Source organism: Polyodon spathula, chromosome 48 (genome assembly GCF_017654505.1).
Source record: "Polyodon spathula isolate WHYD16114869_AA chromosome 48, ASM1765450v1, whole genome shotgun sequence".
NCBI classification, from domain to species: Eukaryota; Metazoa; Chordata; class Actinopteri; order Acipenseriformes; family Polyodontidae; genus Polyodon; species Polyodon spathula.
Genome location: NC_054581.1, coordinates 1,199,326 through 1,221,755, shown reverse-complemented (window position 1 = coordinate 1,221,755; position 22,430 = coordinate 1,199,326). Strand labels below are relative to the sequence as shown.

At 43.0% G+C, this 22,430-nt stretch overlaps 1 protein-coding gene across 2 annotated transcripts; it reads left to right on the top strand.

Annotated features, from left to right (window-relative positions):
- Positions 1–41: 41 nt before the first annotated feature.
- Positions 42–22,399, top strand: si:dkey-33c9.6 (active breakpoint cluster region-related protein). 2 transcript variants are annotated; one of them, XM_041238302.1, is made up of 24 exons: positions 42–430; positions 2,496–2,630; positions 3,190–3,317; positions 4,712–4,816; positions 7,699–7,884; positions 8,189–8,296; positions 8,421–8,475; positions 8,888–8,940; positions 9,038–9,178; positions 10,501–10,613; positions 11,295–11,451; positions 12,316–12,441; positions 12,795–12,870; positions 13,451–13,546; positions 15,554–15,628; positions 16,673–16,773; positions 17,065–17,178; positions 17,431–17,487; positions 17,675–17,784; positions 18,056–18,195; positions 18,739–18,873; positions 19,336–19,441; positions 20,995–21,136; positions 21,996–22,399. In XM_041238302.1, the coding sequence occupies exons 2-24, from the start codon at positions 2,579–2,581 to the stop codon at positions 22,101–22,103; spliced, it is 2,484 nt and encodes an 827-aa protein (XP_041094236.1). In that variant the 5' UTR covers positions 42–430; positions 2,496–2,578; the 3' UTR covers positions 22,104–22,399. The 2 variants fall into 2 exon arrangements, with proteins under 2 accessions (XP_041094236.1, XP_041094237.1); XM_041238303.1 differs by having other exon boundaries at positions 43–430; positions 16,676–16,773.
- The last annotated feature ends 31 nt before the right edge of the window (positions 22,400–22,430 follow it).

Genomic DNA, 22,430 nt, shown 5'->3' with positions numbered 1-22,430 from the left:
CCCAAAGCCAATCAGAATAGTTTCTCCATTGCCACAGTCATACAGAGAAACTAAGAAAAGAACCATTATAACAGTTCAGAAGGGAGGAACTGTGTATTAAAACTGCAGACATCAGCGCTAATATAGCTGGTGGACTGGTTTAGACTGCTTTGGAAAACACATATCTGACAAGCTGGGTTGAAAACCAGTAACGTACTGGGAGCTTGTGGGGCTGTAACTGGTTTATTCCATTTTCCAGATGCTGTGCAAGGTGCACACAAACCTGTATCACTTTGAACAATGAACAGAGCCGAATATAGAAATACTGTAAGAATCTAAAACTGAATGCCACACGTTTGGACTAGAAGTATTTTTCTGTCTTTAAGTTCGACTTCGGAAGGGATTTCATGGGACTTGGCGAGCAGCCTTTGGTTTTGACCACATAAATACGGTAGGTCGGTTTTTTGATTGTCTGTTTGTGATGTTATTAACAGCGATACCGCACCGAAGAAGTTAATGATCATCAGTGTGTACAGAATACTGGATAATATAAAATTGATAGTGCAAATGAAAAGGGATAACTATTATTTAAGAGGTAGATATAATTAAGCAAGCAGATGCGGTTGTTAGTATCATGCATGCCTCTAAGTGTGCAGTGGCTGCCTGAGTCAATGCTTGACATATTTTTACTACCCCTTGTCTTGTTAAAGTGTTTGCAAAAGATGTCAGCTTCAAGCTCATTTTTGTGGAAACGGGCTATTGGCAAATGCAGTCTGATTTTTGCTCAAGACACCGAGACAGCCTTTATTGAGGATCTAGAATGACTTCCTCCTGTTTGCTGACACTGGACAGCTGTCTGTTTTAGTATTGCTGGATCTTTCTGCTGCTTTTGAAAACGTGGATCACGGGATCTTACTGGAGAGATTGCAGAATTTTATTGGAATATTGTTTGGGAATGGTTTCGCTAATACCTACCACTGGACGCCAGTTTGTTTCTGTGGCTCAGTACTCTTCTGAGACAGGAGACGTGAAATGACGGAGTTCCACAAGGCTTAATCCTTGGTCCCCTGCTTTTCAGAATCCTTATGCTACCTTATGGATCAGTTATTAACAAACGCAACCTTGGATTTCATTGTCATGCAAGTGATACTCAGATATATTGTTTTTTTTCCTGCTAAAAAAAAAATAATGCAACATGATATTGCAAAAGTCTACTGGAAGTCATACTAGTAGTACAGTTGTATTTCAGGTTAGATTTTCACAGGTTTATGTAGTTATGGAAAACTACAAAGCTGTGTGCAATTCAATATGTTAACGTTACATTAGTCAACAGGTTTCGTTCAACTTTATGAAGCAAAATGTCCATTTAAATCCTGCCTGATGCCTTCAAGATTGGTTGACGCTATTGTGAGGGCATCTGAACTGTATGTGTTCCATGGACTAACAGCAGATAAAGGATGAGTAAAGAATATAGCGTGCACGTCCTCATATGATGCTACAACTGTTGAAGTAACACACCTGTAGCTTCCCTTGTCATTGTTAACATCCTGACAACTTAGAACTTTAAAATCTGTTTCAAAGCTCTTTTTGAAATGCCTGCTCTAGTGCACAGATAGTGTAAAGATTATTGTCCAGAGGTAGTGCAGCAATAATGATCCATGATGTGGTAAGGAACAGAACAGCCAGAGCACTTGAACTAGACCCTTAATTGAACTGATCACCTTTTGAATTGTTTAATTGTTAAACAGTTGCAAATTTCAAGTTATCCTCCATAATTGTAAATAATATTGCTTAAAAACAAATGTGTATATTGAAATCAAACAAAGTTACAATGTTAACAGATCTACAGTCAGTATAGTTTTCCAACAGCACATTACAGTGTCTTAGCTTGATTCCTGGGTTTGTAGCAATCCTGAATTTATAAAAGAGTACTCGAAACTAACAGATTTCATTTGCTGTTGTATCATTGTTGTCTGTAGCAGAAAAAACTACTAGAAAGAGTATTTTGAGAAGTGAAAGCATGTTTAGCACACAGGTGGAACAGTAGACTAGATGCCCTTCTGTGATACTGGAACTTACTTTGAATGACCTGCCAGAAAGTTAAAAAAAAAAACAAAAAAAAAAACTTCCCATTCACAAGTCCTTCAGTTTGGGTGCTTTTGCTAAATAATGCAATTCCGTGACTAATTTTATATCCAAATGATGACGACACTCATTCAATTCTGTCATGCACTAAACTAGCATGTTAGTAATCACAGAAGCTAACTGTGATTAATTGATAGTCATAGTTATACCTGATTCATCTCTCAAGACTCTCTGATTTCTCTAAGTCATGTTACATTAGTAGATCACGTACTGTGAATTTGAATACATTATTTCTTCTTCCTCATACATCAAAATAATTTGAAACCTGCCCCTCATTTTGATCTGTGGATTTTATTGGCTTGTACATCGTTAATTATCCTTTCTTCTGCTACTATTAATAATAATTAGTACACCTTTGTGTTCTTTGCCAGAGATTTTTTAAAGCAGTTCCATCCTGCGAGTTTACGGAGGGCACCTGAAGGTCTGGAGGTGTGCTCACAGCGCCCCCGTCAGGATGGAGATGTTCAATGAAGCTGTGGAGTACCTGCTAGAATACGGCATACCTGGTAAATGTGTTTTTATCTGCCGCTGGGACTGATCTGAAAGCTGCCTGAAACCGGACTCTTTCAGTTCCATTAGTGGCAGATCTGAGATCAGTTTCAATTAGGACTCTGTCTGTCTGTCTCTCTTCCTCTGTGTCTGTCAGCCCCAGTTAGCATTGCGGGCTGACAGAACTCTCTCCACATTGACACAGGAAGGTTTTTAAATCTCAGACTGCAGAAAAAACATTTTTTTGTCTGAAAAAAAAATCAATAAGGGTGCAAACTGAAGAATTTGCCTAGGTCTCTTCTAGTTTCAATGACACTGATGAAGGCACTAGAGCCCAAACTCTGGTCTGCTTGACTCAGTTTAGTTTCAGTAACACTGATGAAGGCACTAGAGTCCAAACGCTGCTCTGCTTGACTCGGTTTAGTTTCAATAACACTGATGAAGGCACTAGAGCCCAAACGCTGGTCTGCTTGACTCAGTTTAGTTTCAATAGCACTGCTGAAGGCATTAGCCTCAGTCTCTGTGATGAAGCCTCAGTCTCTGTGATGAAGCCTCAGTCTCTGTGTCCCTCTGCAGTGGTTGAGGATGATCATTTGGATCTGGAGGATGTGTTTGATGGGGAGTGTGACAACGACTTCCTGTCTGCTGTCGACTCTCCCTTCAGCCCTGCGCGTTCAGAGAGCGCTGACTTCAGTGACGGTTTGGTGAGTAATTCAAGGGCACTGGCAGAGGAACTGAGCTCCGGCAATAAAGAGGTTTCAAAAGAGCCGAGCAAGGTGGGGAAGCATATTTGGGTTGCGCAGGAGTCTCTTAGCTCTGCATCCTAGCCACAATCCTCCTTGATAAGTCTAATCAGATACAATGTGTGTTGGAATAATAAACTGCAATAAAGAATCTTGAATAAAAAAAATAATATAAAATAGATGAGAAATAAAATAATTGGAAATGTAGCTTTAACCCTGCACTGGCCAAACAATAGTGAACAGCTTGGTGCTCTTAAAAGCAAGAAACAGTGTACTCTAAAAACAATAGCGTTACACACAGGGATTCCAAGTCAGTTCACCTCAGCAGTGCATGCTGGGTCTGGTTGAAAGCATGTCAGTCATTAGGGGAAGCAGCTGATTGGTTAATGACCAGAAAGAAGCCATTGAAGGGGTGAGGACAATGTCACACTCCAGGAGAGCAAGGAAGTGCAACGCCACCTGAAATCAGAGCTTGCAAAAAGAGATTTCTTTAACCTTGTGGCTCATTTGAGAGCTACAGCAGTGTACACATTTATTAGAACACCCCATTGCTTCTGGAGTTCGGATTTGTTGTGCATGTGAAATCAAACCACTGGAACTGAAAATCTTGGTAAATATATAATTTATTTATTTTTAATTGTCCCAATTAAAAAATTCTAGAGTATGCAAAACTCTGACCAGCTCTGCAGTCTGGTATTGGTGAATGTTTTGCGAACTACACGTTAAAACTGCTTTAATGTAATTTATATGTTAATAGTTTGCAACCACATCTCCATTTCCTCATCTGAAAGGGCAGGCAGCTTCACAGTTACAGCCAGTGACGATTAGTCAACCAGTTCCTGAGGTCTGCTGTCTCAACCACAAAAAAATATATACATTTTCTGGCAGTGAAACTGGAACTGTTTTTAAATCAAGTTTGGAAACTTTTTTTTTTTTGTTGTTTTGCGAAATAGTTTTGCAATCAAAAATGCATTTTCTTTAAAATAAAAATAAACAGGTTTCCAATTTGATTTCCTTTTCCTTTAACTGTTCCCTTTCTACAAATGAACTATTTTCGTTTTTGCTTTAGCATGAGTCATTTAGCAGACTTTTTTATCCAAAGCGACTTCCAGAGACTAGGGGGGTGAACTCTGCATCATCACCAACTGCTGCTGCAGAGTCTCTTCCAATAGGACCTCGTTTGTTTTACGTCTCAGTGGCTGAGTCGAGATGGGAACCTTGCTATCAAGCCCTTTTCTTAACCACTGTTTTTAACTGCATGGTTTAATCGTTCATTTTGTGTGAAGCATCTGTCTTTGGGGGTCCTTGTGTTGAAAGCCAGGCGCTATATCAATGTTCACTGATTATTTTTTCAGAGCGAGGGTGACCCTGAGAAGATGCTGGAGAGAAGAACGCTGGTCCTGAAGAGCATTCTCTGCAGTCAGCAGCTCTACCTCAGCGAGCTCGAAGCGCTGCTCATGGTACGTCATTTGCAGCTTTTACATGGGACCTGCTAATCAGCATATCTGGTGTGGTAAAGCATAGGGAAGCATTGTAAAGCACAGAGAGGTCTGGTAAAGCACAGGGAAGCATTGTAAAGCACAGAGAGGTGTGGTAAAGCATAGGGAAGCATTGTAAAGAGAAGTATGGTAAAGCATATTAATAAACAGGGTAAACTATGGTATGGTAAATGTATAGAATAACCACAGGGAAATTTACCATTAACACTTTACATTAAGTGTCTCTAATTACTTTTAATTATTTTGGTCTAATTTACATAATAATTAGACCACCCCAAGCGTAGTTCAGAATTGTTTCAGAAAAGGGTTCGGGTTATATCACAGTACATTGTGTCGATGCATAATAACATTGTAATTATGTGTACGTACACATGTATTTACTAAGTAACTACTATGTAAATACACAATAATGAGAGACACTTCATGTGCAATGTCTGTTGGCTGATTGATTGTAAGAAGCTGCCTCTGGGTCAATTCTGAATGCATTTCTCAGGCTATCTGAGTCTGTGGTCTGCACTCTGTGAAAGCAGGGGCTGGATAGCACTTCCTCTCGTTCTCAAACTTTTTCCATCAGATGTGTGAACTTCGATGTGGTTGAACTACATTTCAATACATGTATTTTATAGATAACCCTTCAAGTACAGTACATCTATTTTGCATCCCTTGTTTGATTTATTTCTGCTGTTTGTAGTTCATCTTTTACTTGTTTTCTACGCTATTCATTTTTGTTATTGATTGATTGATTGATTGATTGAGTGATTGATTGATGGTGGCACGGTGGCGTGGTGATTAGTGCTGTTGCTTCACACCAACAGGGGCCTGGGTTCAATTCCAATCTAGGGGACTGTTTGTGTGGAGCTTGCAAGTCTGCTTGGGTTTTCTCTGGATACTCCAGTCTGCTCCCCCAGTCCAAAGACATGTTGTTTAGGTTGATTACTCATTCTAAATCACCCTGCGATGGACTGGCGTCCTTTCCAGGGTGTAGCCCTGTCTTTTGCCCTATGTCTGCCGAGTTAGGCTCCAGCTCACCGCGACTCTGTAAAGGATTAAGCAGTTAATGATTGATTGAGATACCATCACTTTATAGATCTCACACTTAGATGAAAGACACATTACTGTATGTTAGACTGATTTTAAATGATATTTGTTTCATAAAACAAGAGAACTGGTGAATGGCTCTTATACTGTTTTCCACCCTGTTCAAGGAATGCAGTCCAAACACAGGAGTGGCTTCTGGGAGTCAGAACTGTTTTTCAGACAATGACTTCCTGAGCGAATTGGCTTAAGATCTTTCTATCTATTCTCCGAGAAGAAACAAATAAATGACCATTAAAAATTCATCTTTACCAAACCACATGCGTTTTGTCATATAGATATAGATATGTGAGCCCTGTGATATTATGGCAATATATATTAGATATGATTTAACAAATAAGTTCATCAATCCTACCTGTTACATAGATCCCAAATGTCAAGTTTTAAAAGAAACACATGTAATTAAATTTTAAAACGCCTTCATTTTAAAGAAATCCCTGTCTTAGCCATAGCGTTGCACTTCCTAGATCACCTGGAGGGTGACATTGTCCCCGCCTCTTAAACGGGTTCTTTTCTGCCGTTAACCAATCAGCTGCTTTGCTCCTGATTGACAAGCTTTCAGCCTGTAAAAATAATACAGAAGACATTGCTGAGTGGAAATGCCCCAGGAACTGCAAGTTTGATAGATTTCCTGAGAGGAAGACATTGAAAACTTTAAGCTGGTGTGCTGCCATTAGTATAGTACAGGAACATTGCCCCTCAGTATAGTACAGAACCATGTCTGTCTGTCTGCATTAACACTGAAGATTATATGGGAAGGGTATAGTTTGCATACTGTGGTCCCATGATACCAACGACAGCCTCATCCCCTTGTCCTGCAGTATATGTGCAATATTTGCCCCGTCAGTACATAAACACATCTAATATGAAGAAATGTTCTAGGGGAAGAATATGGAACTTTTTCTTTCCTTTGGTGAGGCTCTTGTTTTTTTCTAAACATTTATTTTTCTTATCCAGCATCTCTGTGACTTCCATAGTTTACCTACAGCACTTCTCCATTTCAATAAAGCTCAGCTTCTTCTGTTTTTAGAGATTAAACATCCTTCCCTAAAAAAAAAAAAAAAAAAAAAACTATGCAAGCCAGCTGGCTTGAGTAAAACAGAAATAATCGGAGTTCCTGTCCCGTGCCCATTTCAAAATGACATTTAAACGCCCATCCCCTTGCCAGGGCTGCTAATACAGAAGTAGAGTGATCAGCATGCCGTTTATCAGCAGAATGGAAGAGATCATTTTAAAACAGCAAACAGCTCTCTGTCCAAGGGGAATCTGATCCAGCAGAATACTCAACAATCACTGATAAGTTATTGTTGTACTGAACAGCAGAGAGTAGCGTAGGATAAGAATCGAGGCAGTTGAATGGAATATGGACAAGTGATATTTAAGAACTAGATTTGGTTAGGAAATTAGCTGTTAGTGTCACGGTAAAGTATATTACAATGATTTACAATAATTTCCTGTAATATTGTCAATTAAGCTTACCAGAAAAGGATGTTTCATCATTCCATTGTAGCTGCCCTATACTTGTGTAACCATTCAGAGCCATCATATTGTCACTGTCTGTCTGCATTGCCACTGAAGATCATTTGGGAAGGATCTAGTTAGCATAATGTGGTACCATTTTCCAGCTAATGAAAGTGTTGGGTGTGTCCAATCAAAGCACAGACTCTAACTGTGGGTGTGTCCTCTCGTGTTTCCCAGCCAATCAAAGCACCACTCTAACTGTGGGTGTGTCCCCTCGTGTTTTCCAGCCAATGAAAGCTCTGAAGGCCACGGCGTGCACCTCGCAGCCCGTGTTGACCAATGAGCAGATCCAGACAGTGTTCTTCCAGGCCCCCGAGCTCCTGGCGCTGCACAAGGAGTTCCTCGAGGGGCTGCGTGAGAGGCTGCAGCAGGGCGACCCCCACCAGGGGGTGGGAGACCTCTTCCAGAAAGTGGTAGTGTAGCTTCTTTGATTACATGATAGTAAATAAAAGACCTAAATTATGCTCATGTAGTTTTTATATTTTTTAACTATATGTCTCAGTCCTAAAATTCTAGGTCATGCTAAAGCTTTGGCCAGAGCTGTACAGCCCTGGCTATGAGGGATTACTGACAGAGAGAATTTGCACAGTATATACAGACACAACCCAAACTGCACTGATACAATAAGAGACCCCACAGACTCTGTATAAGAAGTATTGTGCTGGAGTGTAAAGCCCCAGTTTGCATTCCTTCACCTCGTATTTTTTTCCTGCACAGGTGAGTCAGCTGGGAGTGTATCGTGGCTTCATTGATAACTATGAGAGCGCAATAGCGACGGTCCGCAAATGCACCCAGACTGACGACAGGTTCAAAACACTGGCTGAGGTATGAGCCCTGACAAAATATCACAGTGCTATGACATCACATCCCTGACGCAATATTACAGTGCTATGACATTACACTGTCCAGCTGATTTGAGCTGTTAACGCTTCTTCTTGTCTCGTTGAAGAACATGATGGTTTTCAAAGAGAGCAGTAACTGCAGGACAACGTACACCTTGGAAGGTGAGAGAAGCGATTTTTCTGATCACATTGTTTAAAAAATCAGATTGAGTGCAATAGTTGTGGCTGATTCCCTAGGCTGGAGTTATAATGCATTCAGCCTTAAAAGGCATTATTAAAGTACACTAGAGAATAGTTGACATAGGTTCCTAATAATAGAATATTCCCTTGAAATTCATTTAATAAGAACATCAGAAAGTTTACAGATGAGAGGAGGCCATTCGGCCCATCTTGCTCGTTTGGTTGTTAGTAGCTTATTGATCCCAGAATCTCATCAAGCAGCTTCTTGAAGGATCCCAGGGTGTCAGCTTCAACAACATTACTGGGGAGTTGATTCCAGACTCTCACAATTCTCTGTGTAAAAAAGTGCCTCCTATTTTCTGTTCTGAATGCCCCTTTGCTATTTCATTTGCAGCTCTTTTGTACAAACCTTTGGACAGAGTCACCAAAATCACATTGGTTTTACATGTAAGTTACTACTAAGTGAGTTTTACATTTGATCCATTACAAACACCCTCGACAGATTTTAATGGCCCGCCTGTCTGCTTTCCTATGATTGGTGCAGGACCTTTTAAAACACACCCCCGAAGACCACCCTGACCGACCTCTGCTACAGGAATCACTTCGCATCTCCAGCAGCTTCCTGTCGGGGGTCAACGAGGAAGTTCCACACAAGAAAAGCGCTGTCACTATCTCCAAGGGAACGGTAGGGCAGCTGATCTGCGTACTTCCTGTGCTGAAGGTCAACTCCATGGTCTGGGGTCACGCCCCCATTCCCATGGTCCCAACCTTACAGGAAGTTGTAAGGTAGCAAGAAGCGGTAGAGTCTGAGCGATAGAGACAAATTCATAAAGCATTCTACTAAGTCCCCGAGGGTCTCCCCTGGTAAAGGCACAGCCGCGTGGTGTACAGGGTGAGTCACACAGTCAGGGGAGCGCAGGGGTCCTCGAGGGTCTCCCCTGGTAAAGGCACGGCCGCGTGGTGTGCAGGGGGGGAGTCACACAGTCAGGGGAGCGCAGGGGTCCCCGAGGGTCTCCCCCTGGTAAAGGCACGGCCGCGTGGTGTGCAGGGGGGGAGTCACACAGTCAGGGGAGTGCAGGGGTCCCCGAGGGTCTCCCCTAGTAAAGGCCGCGTGGTGTGCAGGGTGAGTCACACAGTCAGAGGAGCACAGGGGTCCCTGAGGGTCTCCCCTGGTAAAGGCATGGCCGCGTGGTGTGCAGGGGGGAGTCACACAGTCAGGGTAGTGCAGGTTCCTGGCTGTGTCGTTCTTCGCTGGAGATTCCACAGGGAGCATTGGCTCTGTCGCTATGCTAGGGAGGCAAAATCAACAGCGACTGTCTCACCTCACCGAGCTACAGCGACCCCTACTGGCACCAGGTGAGATTCAACACCTGCAGGGCTTGTCCTCCAGGGGGCGGTAGCTCACTGTGGCGCTTCTGTGTGTAAAGAGACAATTGGTTCGGGGGATCGGAGGACCCCCACTGACCTTCAGTTCCCCTGAGCTGTTGTGGGGAGTTCAGTGAGGGAGTTTTAACTGGTAAGAAAAGTCAAACAGTTGGGTTGTCTAAATTAAGGTATTAAAAAAATGCTTGAAATCTCATTTAAATCTACTATTTTACTGCCGCAGGGTCTTTGCGATCTTTCTAAGAGGTCATCTAGTATTGAGTTCTCATTTTCCTTTAAGTTTGCCTTTGCCTGATTTTGAGCTGCTTTGACCTTGTCTGGGGAATCCTAACTGCCAGGACTGAAAATCCTCATTGCAGTCACACCGTGTGCAACTCTGCCATTCCCACCTGCTCTCCGTGCTGCGAATAGACAGGGCGAGCTGGCAGAGCTGAAAGTTCAGATAGTCCCAACGGAAGGAGCAAGGCTGCCTGGAAGTTAGGCTTCTCTAGACAAGCTTAAAGCAGCTCAGATTTAATTGGAGTGACCGAAACACTCATTGCAAATCTGAATGAATAGGAAAGGATTTGAAAAGCAGCTGCTGCCTGGTCCCCTGTCACTTCTTGTGCTCTCTTGTGTCCTCAGATTTGTCAGCTGGTGAAGGACGGGTTCCTCGTTGAATTGTCCGATGGCAGTCGCAGTCTGCGCCATGTCTTTCTCTTCACTGACCTGATACTCTGTGCCAAGTTCAAGGCAGGGTAGGTGCTCTGAGGAGAGGGGATTGGTTCAGTTTCACAGGCTTTAATAATTGTAGGTCACAAAATAATTCCCTACATCTGACCTGTTTTGCACTACTTAGGTCAGTTTGGAAAGAAACACATACACACTAAATCCGTCTTTACAAATCTGTCAGAAAGATATATATATATATTATATATATATATATATAATATATACTACTATAAACCTCGCTTACTTTCAAATACACACTACAAACATGTGTGTGATGTGTAAACCTTTGACAAGTCTTCTGTCAGGCGGGGGGTGGGCCCCACCCCCCTTCGAACCCCCCCCCCCCAGTATAGCGTAGTATGTGCACCCACCTTACTATACGTTTTTTGTGAGTAATATTATCTACATAAGGGGGGGTCATTTTTACCTGTGACTAGTCATTTTTTATCAATGAATAGTCGTCTAACCAGAGTTGGAGGGGTACTCGTCGTCGCACACCAAAGGACTGTGACTCGATGACACACGTCCTGTTAAAAAAAAGATACCCATTTATAACCTTGAAAGAAGAGGCTACGTATAAGCCTGTAAACGATAGGGACATTTGCTAGGAAATCTGGACTATCCCGACCACATAGGGACTGTAAGCATGTATGCTAATAAATCTTTTTATGCTTTCCCAACTCTCCTCCCTGCTTCTGTCTCCTCAGCCGGCAGCCCCAGTACAGGTTCGCCTGGTACCTCCCCCTGCCAGGCCTCACTCTCGTCCCCGGGCCGGAGAGCCAGCTACCCCCCGACACGCAGTGCAGGATGAACCAAATGAAGCAGAAGGCCTTCCGTCTGCGCCAGGAAATACAGCTGCAAAGGGTATTCTTACTGGACTTTCACTTCGTTTTGATGTGTTTGGTGCAGCTGAAAAATTGCACAAGCAAGCTGTCAACCACACAGCTCTTGTCATCCGGCTACATGTGTGTGGTGGTTTCTGCTTCAAACAGAAAACCACAGCTTTTAGTACTGTGAAAGAGCGCATGTAGGTTGCCGGAGGGACTAGGTCTAGAAGCAAGATCACTATCCCTGCCTTTCACTTCTGGAGGCCTGGGTTCAATCTAGGGGGATAGGTGGCACAGACAGACAGGCAAACAGACAAACAGTGGCCTCATTTTCTAGCCTCTTATTCCTGCCTTTCGCCTCTGGAGTATTTTATTTAATTGCAGTAAAAAAAAAAAAAAACCCTCACTCATAAACAAGGATTGCGAATAACAAAATGGTCCTTCTAAATATGTTCTTTAAAAAAATGTATTACGATTAAAATTAACATGAATAGGCTTGCTCCTTTTCAACGTTTATTTTAACGTTTGTAAAATAGTAAATGCTTCCCCTTTTAGGGGATGTTACCGCGGTTCTTTGTTGGGAACACCTTGTTAATTATGCAACAGGTTTCACCACTTTCAGTTTAGGAGTCGTTTCTGATTGGCTGTGACCGAATGGGGTGGATCTATCCAAAGCCAATAGGAAAGCGTCAGGTATGATTGACGCCTGTTTCATTTTCCTCAGCCTGGATATCTCTGGTCGGAAACCAAAAAATACATTAATAGGTTTCATAATGTTTCAATAAAATAAATGCCTACATCATTACAGTATTGGATGACTTCCAAAAAGGATCAAGCCAGGCATGAAGCTCCTCCCTGTGTGAGATCTGGTGTGACTGTGAGTTTCACTGTGTCGTTTCAGAAGGGCAGCAGGGTCCTGTCTACTCGCACCATAGACAGAGCCCGGAAGAAACTGCTGGACTGTGAGCTGTGGATTCTGAGCCACTCTCCCTGTCTCCCCCTGGAGTTGCACAGCCACTGTGGGAAGGTACTGTGGGATTTCACTGACAAAAACGCTGCAGCCAGTAGCCCAACTATGGGACAAAAAGTAGGAGGTCCCTGAAGTGTGAGCACAGAGTGACTGTTAGCACAATCAGGATATATATATATATATATATATATATATATATATATATATATATATATATTATATATACATATTTTAAATATATAAAAAAGGGGGCAATTTCTGTATATGAAAAATATAAGGATCATAATTTTCTTTCATATATTACAAATATATGTTTGTTCATAGCTATGTGCCCCCTGGTGTTGTGAAATGGATACTGCAGCCCTTCTGTTAATCTGCTGGGTGCAGTAATTGGTTCTGTTGTTTTACAGAGCCACACTTTACTGCTGTCCTCACTGTACGAGCTGACAGAGTGGAGAGACAACGTGGAGAGGCTGAGAAGAGAGAGTGAGTTGCTTACTGACTTTACAATAAAGCAATAGCCTTCCTTCTCATTATTAAGTCATTCAGCACACGCTTTTATCCAAAGTGACTTACAGAGACTGGGGGGGGGAACTCTGCATCATCAGCAACTGCTGCTGCTGCAGAGTCTCTTCCAATAGGACCGCGTTTGTTTGACGTCTCATCCGAAGGACGGAGCACAAGGAGGTTCAGTGACTCGCTCAGGGTCCCGCACACAGGGAGTCAGCGGCTGAGCCGGGATTGTCCTGTTATCAAGCCCCTTTCTTTAACCACTTGACCACCATCTCTGCTATAGAAACAGGTGGTAGAGACGATATCTTTGTGGTCTCAGACAGATTTCCTTACAATATATATATATATCTATTATATATATATAGATATATTATATATATAATATATATATATATCATATGATCAATAAGTAGTTATATAATATATAATCTTAAGTAAGTACTTTAGGAAGAGTTTTAGAATGTAGAATGTGTTATTTATTAAAAAGATATGTGCAGTCTATATTCTATATTATATTATATTATTATTATTCTATATTATATTTTCTTTGCAGGTTGGGAACGTGTTTCACCAGACTTGCTCAATCTCACAAACTCATGTTTCAAACTCCGGACCACACACCACCCTCCTCTATACAGCACTCTGGAGGGTAAGAGAGAGCTGTGCTCACACCCTCCCACCTCTATACAGCACACTGGAGGGGAAGAGAGAGCTGTGCTCACACCCTCCCACCTCTATACAGCACACTGGAGGGGAAGAGAGAGCTGTGCTCACACCCTCCCACCTCTATACAGCACACTGGAGGGTAAGAGAGAGCTGTGCTCACACCCTCCCCCTCTATACAGCACACTGGAGGGGAAGAGAGAGCTGTGCTCACACCCTCCCACCTCTATACAGCACACTGGAGGGGAAGAGAGAGCTGTGCTCACACCCTCCCACCTCTATACAGCACACTGGAGGGGAAGAGAGAGCTGTGCTCACACCCTCCCCCCTCTATACAGCACACTGGAGGGGAAGAGAGAGCTGTGCTCACACCCTCCCACCTCTATACAGCACACTGGAGGGTAAGAGAGAGCTGTGCTCACACCCTCCCACCTCTATACAGCACACTGGAGGGTAAGAGAGAGCTGTGCTCACACCCTCCCCCCTCTATACAGCACACTGGAGGGGAAGAGAGAGCTGTGCTCAAACCCTACCCCCTCTATACAGCACACTGGAGGGTAAGAGAGAGCTGTGCTCACACCCTCCCCCTCTATACAGCACACTGGAGGGGAAGAGAGAGCTGTGCTCACACCCTCCCACCTCACCTTACACTGGCCTTTAATACTAGAAACACTCGAAGAAACTAAACAAATTCAACGACAAAGGTTTCCACTAGAAGTCCTCCTCAACGTCTTCTATTGAAATAATTCTGGCAAACTTAACCCATTCAATGACAAATGTTTCGACTGAAAGTCTTTCTGAAGGTCTTCAAAGTAACTTTTTAACACAAACTTCTCAAACACCAGGCAATATTTGGCGAATGGAGATAAGAAGCGAAACTGGGTGACGTTTGAAAATCTAATTTGAGACGTCGTTTGATGTGACTTGTTGATTCAACATGTGAAATTCTCACATTGGGGTGTGAAACACATTTGAAAACAACTGACACACCCTCAAGTGTGAGAAGCTCACTTTGACATTTTCTATCTTATTTCTTCTTCGTATGTCGTCTATAGGTCCAGAGTGTGCATATGATGTGATACAAATTTAACATAATTTTCAAACCACTTAATTCAATATGATAGATATGATCTATTGTCACAGAAAACTCACACCGGCCCTGCAGCACCCAGTCCTGGGGTTATTATTATTATTATTATTATTATTATTATTATTATTATTAATAATAATAATAATAATAATAATAATAATAATAATAATAATAATAATAATAATAATAATAATGGAAAGAGCAGAATACATGACAGCAGCATAATACATGAAATAGTGCATTAAATACAGTGGAAAGAGCAGAATACAGGATAGCAGCATAATACATGAAATAGTGCATTAAATACAGTGGAAAGTGCAGAATACAGGATAGCAGCATAATACATGAAATAGTAGCAGCAACACAGCAGCTAATAGCAGAGATCGGGCTGAAAGAGCACGGAGAGCAAGAGAGAACAGGTGGGTCTTGAGAGTTGATTTAAAGCGAGTGACGGTGGGAGCATCACGCACCAAAGCTGGGAGAGAGCTCCAAAGAGTTGGAACCATGCAGCTAAATGAGCGTTCTCCGAGTGTGGGGCACTTTTGCCTGGGGATAACAAGGAGATCAGATTCGGAGGACCTCAGCTTGCTGGGCAGGACACGGCAGGTCAGCAGGTTGAGGAGGTACTCGGGACCTGTGTGATGAAGGGCATTGTAGGTGAGCAGGAGAGTTTTGAAAATGACCTTTACAGGTAGCCAGTACAGCTGGGCAAGACAGGGGTCATGTTTTCACAAATATTTATAACCTTTCGGATAGTGCAGGATTATGAGCACCATCTGTAGATGCACGCGCTGGTTTTATTTTGGTCTTGAAGACGCTGAGAAAGAGCTTCAGTGGAAACGTTGCCATTAACCAGATTGTGGAGTTTGGGATAGCAACTAACTGTCTCCTTTCCTTGTGCAGACAGCGGTGATCTGGGGCTGTGTGGGACTCTGTGTGTGGTAATCCACAAAGCAACACAACTGCAGCAGCCTGCAAGTAAGTTATTTACAGCGTTCCTTAATTATGCTCTTCCATTCGTTATATACAGCAGTGTGCAAACGTACTGGAACCCCTCAAGAAAAGGGTGGGAGAATTTCAATTTTCGGACAGTAATCAGTGATAAAGAAAAGATGTTAGTTTCGCTTACTATTTTAAATTAGCTGCATGTGTGTCCTATTAAAGTTGTCAATCAAATTAGACAATCACTCGTTTGCCTATCTTGAGGATTTCAAGTTCCAGTGGTTGATTTCACACACGCAACAAATCAAAACTCCAGAAGCAACAGGGTGTTTTAATAAATGTGCACACTGCTGTAGCTCTCAAATGAGCCACAAGGCTAAAGAAATCTCTTTTTGCAAGCTCTGATTTCAGGTGGCGTTGCACTTCCTTGCTCATCTGGAGTGTGACATTGTCCCCACCCCTTCAATGGCTTCTTTCTGGTCATTAACCAATCAGCTGCTTCTCCTAATGACTGACATGCTTTCAGCCAGACCCAGCATGCACTGCTGAGGTGAACTGACCTAGGACTGTCTTGTATTCGCTGTACAGCTCTGACCATAAGTTTTTGCATCATCCTATAGAATTAACTAATTATGCTTCACAAAGTTGAATTGAAATCTGCTGAATAATGTAACGTTAACAATATTGAATTGCACACAGCTTTGTCGTTTTCCATATACTTATTGAAGAAGGTGACATTAAATGTACTACTTTTATGGCTTCTGGTAGACTTTTGCAAGATCGTTTTGTACTTTCTTTGATTACATGATGTTCAATAAAAAAAAAAGATCTAAATTATGTTCATATAGTTTTTATTTTTTTATTATGTCTCAATCCTAAAATTCAAAACTTTTGGCAATAGTTGTAGTACCAGATTAAAAAGAAGATGCACTTTCATTCTCTAATTGCTTCTGAAAAGACAGTGCCCCACCTATGAACTAATGTGTGTAGTTCATCCTGTGTATCTGTGTGAGTCTTGTATTGGCGAGTGTTGTATTTGCTGTACAGCTGGCTGTGGTCTCAATCTTTAAATCGTTTCAGTAGATCTCGCTATCTTCCTGGAAGTGGACAGCTTTGGGTATTTTGAAAATAAAGCTCAGACCAGAGTCTTAGTGGGAGCCCTGACACCCAGCTGGGAGGAGGTGAGGAAACACATTCACTATGCTTTGCCACACCTCTCTGTGCTTTACAATGCTTCCCTATGCTTTACCACACCTCTCTGTGCTTTACAATGCTTCTCTATGCTTTACCAGACCTCTCTGTGCTTTACAATGCTTCCCTATGCTTTACCAGACCTCTCTGTGCTTTACAATGCTTACCTGTGCTTTACCACACTTCTCTGTGCTTTACCATACTGTCACTATGCTTCATTACATGTTCCTGTGCTTTCACTGTGGGACTCTTGTCTAAGGGGGTTTGTGTTGTTCTTGCAGGAGTTCTCTCTGCAGGTGGACGGAGCTCATGACCTGCGTCTCCTATGTGTCCAGCAGCCAGGCAGAGAGGACAACTGGACAGAGGACAGAGTCCTGGGGAAGAACACAGTACAGGTGAGGTCACTGACCTCCCCAGTCTCAGAATTTAACTCCTGTGGTTCCTGTGCAATCATTCCAGCTCAATGGAGTCAATGCAAAACAAGCAAGAACTGTTTCTCCTCCCCGCGCCACAGCGCCCCCTACTGGCACAGGCCGACACCCGTAGGGCTGGTCTTCCAGCTCACAACACAGAATTCAAGAACCAAAACGCCCTGACAAACAGACTGCATCTCATGTTCCTTAACCTGCTGGTTATCTTGTTTTCAGCTGGATGCCAAGGCCCTGCTGAACAAATGGAAACGCAGCGTCGTTTCACTGAACCAGGTGAGGCTCTTCCACTCTGTGGGCTAACACAAACCTGGCACACTTTCAGTAGTGGGAAAACAGCTTTCTGCAGCTAACCTACAATGGGGTAGGTGTCTGCTTTCATGCAAACTCTGTATTCCTGTTAATATGTAATGCATATTGTTTTGAACATTATTTTATATTATATATAAATCATTTGTTGCAGATTGAGCTGTCTTTCTCCCTGAAGTACGTAGAGCACAGCTTGCAGCCCCCTGGGATCCCCTCAACCCAATCAAGCGAGGTCTTCAACATCCACATTGAGCTTGTAGCAGAGTGAGCAAAAATGTCTTTTATTTAATACTGTCGCAAACATGCACAGGGTTCAATTTTGATTACTCTTGTACTGTTTATAACAACCAAAAAAAAAAAAAAAAAATACACATGTGTGACTCTGCATAGCCAAGCTCTAAATTCCCTTTAGTCTTACCCATGTTTCAGTGTGATGTGTGTGATCAGTCCTGTAGAAGCCTGCAGTGTGATGCTGTTTGATCAGTCCTGGAGAAGCCTGCAGTGTGATGTGATGTTCTGCGTGTGTTGTTCCCAGGAGGGAAGGCATACTCGTGCCCCACATCGTGCGCTACTGTGTGGAGGAGGTGGAGAGGAGGGGGCTGGAGGAGGTGGGGATATATCGGATATCAGGGGTGGCAACGGAGGTACAGGCCCTGAGGACAGCCTTCAGTACCAGTAAGACATCCATTCTACTGCTACGGTGGTGGAAATAGCGCCCCCTCATTGCAGATCAGTGTGAGACAGTCCAAGCTTTACATTCCTTTTGTGAGAATAATAATAATAATAATAATAATAATAATAATAATAATAATAATAATAATAATAATAATAATAACAATCCCATGAGTGCAAACGTTTTCGTCAAACTCGGTCATGATCTAAAATGTAAATAAGACTTTTAGAATGAGACCCACTGTACTAAGATTCCCCACCCTACCCATCTCTCTCTCTCACTCTCTCTTCTCTCTCCCTCCCGCACATATCTCTCTCTCTCTCTCTCCTCTCTCTCTCTCTCTCTCTCTCTCTCTCTCTCTCTCTCTCTCTCTCTCTCTCTCCCTCTCTCCTCTCTCTCTCTCTCTCTCTCTCTCTCTCTCTCTCTCTCTCTCTCTCTATGTTTCTGGATGATAGCAGCGTTACCCTTCTCTCTCTCTCTCTCTCTCTCTCTCTCTATGTCTCTGGATGATAGCAGCGTTACCCTTCTCTCTCTGTCTCTGACAGATCTGCGCGACGCTCTCGTGCGTTTGAAAGCCGTCGATGTGAACGCTGTCTCCGGGACCCTCAAACTGTACCTCCGGGAGTTGCCGGAGCCCCTGCTCCCTCCACAATACTTCCAGGCCCTGGCAAGCGCTCTGGGTAAGCTATCCTCCCTCACCTTTACAATCGAGTACCAATCGATGACAGTTAACCTCACTAACTAAACTAAAAGCCGATTTGGAAGATTATTTCCTTCTCACTATGATATGGAGAGAAACGTAGCTATTGAATTGGTGTTGTAATAGGCGGAGAAGCATTCAAAAGGCTAACAGAATGGGTTATACAGACAATAATGTACGAGAGTCTAATGAAGAGTCACCAGGCTAATCCCAGGGCTTAAAGAAGTCTATTTAAGTAACTACAGGGGTGTGCACATGTATTAGAACACCTCATTGCTTCTGGAGTTCCTGATTTGTTGTGCCTGTGAAATCAAACCACTGGAAGTAGAAATCTTGGAAAATTGTCAAAATAGGCAAATGAGTGATTGTCTAATTTAAATGACGACTTTAATAGGATACAATAACCCTGATATGAATGTTCTCCACTCTCCATGTCTCTTAGCCTTCGACGACCCCCTTGAGAAGCAGCACAGGCTGCTGTTGGTGCTGCAGAACCTCCCCAGTGTGAACAGGAACACTTTCCTCTTCCTGCTGGAGCACCTGAGGAGGTGCATTCCCTACTGTAACCCTTTCACAGGAGTGCCACAGCGTGAGCACGGCACAGTGTAGCACAGTGAGAGCACAGCACAGTGTAGCACAGCACATTGTAGCACAGTGAGAGCACAGCACAGTGTAGTACAGTGAGAGCACAGCACAGTGTAGTACAGTGTAGCACAGCACAGTGTAGCACAGTGAGAGCACAGCACAGTGTAGTACAGTGAGAGCACAGCACAGTGTGGCAGAGCACAGTGTAGCACAGCACATTGTAGCACAGTGAGAGCACAGCACAGTGTAGTACAGTGTAGCACAGCACAGTGTGGCAGAGCACAGTGTAGCACAGCACAGTGTAGCATAGTGTAGAACAACACAGTGTAACATAGCGTAGCACAGCACATTGTAGCACAGTAAGAGCACAGCACAGTGTAGCACAGTATAGCACAGCACAATGTAGCACAGTAGTGTAGCACAGCACAATGTAGCACAGCGTAGCACAGCACAGTGAGAGCACAACACAGTGTAGCACAGTGAGAGCACAGCACAGTGTAACACAGTGTAGCACTGCACAATGTAGAGCAGCACAGTGTAGCACAGCACAGCAAAATGTAATAAAGAACAGTGAAAGCATGGTAAAGCATAGTGGAGCATTGTAAAGCACAGAGAGGTACGGCAAAGCATAGGGAAGCATTGTAAAGCACAGAGAGGTGTGGTAAAGCACAGAGAAGCATTGTGAAGCACAGAGAGGTCTGGTAAAGCATAGGGAAGCATTGTAAAGCACAGATAGGTCTGGTAAAGCATAGGGAAGCATTGTAAAGCACAGAGAGGTCTGGTAAAGCATAGGGAAGCATTGTAAAGCACAGATAGGTCTGGTAAAGCATAGGGAAGCATTGTAAAGCACAGAGAGGTCTGGTAAAGCATAGGGAAGCATTGTAAAGCACAGAGAGGTCTGGTAAAGCATAGGGAAGCATTGTAAAGCACAGAGAGGTCTGGTAAAGCATAGGGAAGCATTGTAAAGCACAGAGAGGTCTGGTAAAGCATAGGGAAGCATTGGCACAGAAGGTCATAGGGAAGCATTGTAAAGCACAGAGAGGTTTGGTAAAGCATAGGGAAGCATTGTAAAGCACAGAGAGGTCTGGTAAAGCATATTAAAGAAAACACAGTAAACTATGGTAAATGAATAGTATAAGCATGGTGGAAATTAACGTTAACAGTTTACATGAAGTGTCTCTAATTAGTATGGATTTACACAGTAATTACTTAGTAAATACATTGGCACTTACACGTAATTAAAATGTTAGTATGCATAGTTACAAAATACTTAATGTGAGAAAAGCATGGGGGAAAACTGGCAAGGGTGATGAAACTTGGTAAGGACATTCTTTAGCACAAGGCATCTATAGTATCAGATGGATGGTGTATGGGGGTAGCTGGCCACCTTCCTTGTGTCCATCATACTTTTTACATTTATCTAGAGAACAGTGGAGTGTCGCAAAAGGCAGTGCTACACATGTCAGGAGGTATCCTGTCTTTTTAAAATGGTGAGCCTATGTCTTTCCCCCTCCAGAGTCTCACAAAACCAAGAGGTCAACAAGATGACCCCCCAGAACCTGGCCACAGTGTTTGGACCCAGCCTCTTGCGCCCCCCTAAGGAACCCTTAGGTGAGAGCGGACTGTGTGTGGACATCTCACAGGAGATAGTCGTGCAGGTAAGAACGCAGCCACTCTGTTCACTACATTATACACTAACTCCTTAGAGCAGAATCCTCTTCTGATATTGAAAATACAATTCCACATCTAATGTAAGAACGGTCTTCATTGGAACATCTTGAAATGAATTATATAGCAGGTTTCACCAATTCCAAAGGTTTTGCATCACCCTATAGAACTAATTTTGCTTCACAAAGTCAAATGAGACCTGTTGAATAATGTTACTTTATGTGCTGATTGACAACTGACATCACAAAGATGCTGCAGAATGATCTGTCGATCTCGGGCAGGTGTTATGATTCTTGGTCTCCCGGTTGGTGGCCCGTCATTGACAGAGTGTGTCTGGTTATACCGTCTCGCCAGGTTTGAAATCGCTGGCTGTGAGCGCCCAAGACGGCGAGCCACAGTCCGCTGCCCCAGTCCAGCCTCCAACATGCCGATCGCACGAAGGCGCTGCTCTCTTGACAGACGTGGCATATTGTTTTTTTTTTTAAAAGTGATTTTCTTTATTGCTTTTATTCAAGCTGGCAATTCAACAGCTGAAATCACTCCTTATCCAGCGTCCAAGCAACTGCCTCACTGATTAAGTGCTTCAGTCTTTCACAGTCACTCAAGCGTGGTCAAGGATGAATGAACGAGTGACTGAAAACAAGCCAAAAACATTTCATCAAGGTCCATCATTTATAGACCTTATTTTTTTTCTAAAATAAATGTGTTGTAATCGTGATAAGTTTCTTTTGATGCTCGGTATAGTTTTTTTTTTCTTTTTTTAATTATGTCTCACTCCTAAAATTCTAAGTGATGCAAAACTTTTGGTTGGAGCTGCAGGTAATATTCTCCTCTCCTCTGTGTTTGCAGGTGCAGGTCGTGCTTAATTACCTGCAATGCATCAACCTCCCAGCTCCACAGATAAAGCTGCAAAGACACTCTGCTGAGTTGGAGGAAATGACCGAACAGAAGCCATAAAAATATCTATTTCTCTGCCCTGAAAGCAGGTCACAGAATGCTGGTAGAATAATAAATCTGGAAGAGCAACTGAAATCTCTCTGTCAGCAACGGCTGTAAAGAAATTAAACATGTAAACCTTCAAAACAAGAATCGTTTTCTTAAACGAATGGGGTTGACAAGCCCTTTAAGTGCAGCTTTGAAACCAGGATCAGGACACACACAGCTGGAAATCAGGTGGACTCAGGACAGAGGGAAGGAGACTCTTCCTCACACAGAGTGGTGAGGGGATGGAATGGGTTACCTAGTCATGTTGCTGAAGGAGACTCTTCTTCACACAGAGAGTGG

Coding starts and splice junctions, on each gene's coding strand:
- si:dkey-33c9.6 (XM_041238302.1), top strand. CDS start 2,579: ATGGAGATGTTCAATGAAGCTGTGGAGTACCTGCTAGAATACGGCATA. Junction 2,631..3,189: donor GCTAGAATACGGCATACCTG/GTAAATGTGTTT, acceptor GTCCCTCTGCAG/TGGTTGAGGATGATCATTTG. Junction 18,874..19,335: donor GGCCCTGGCAAGCGCTCTGG/GTAAGCTATCCT, acceptor CATGTCTCTTAG/CCTTCGACGACCCCCTTGAG.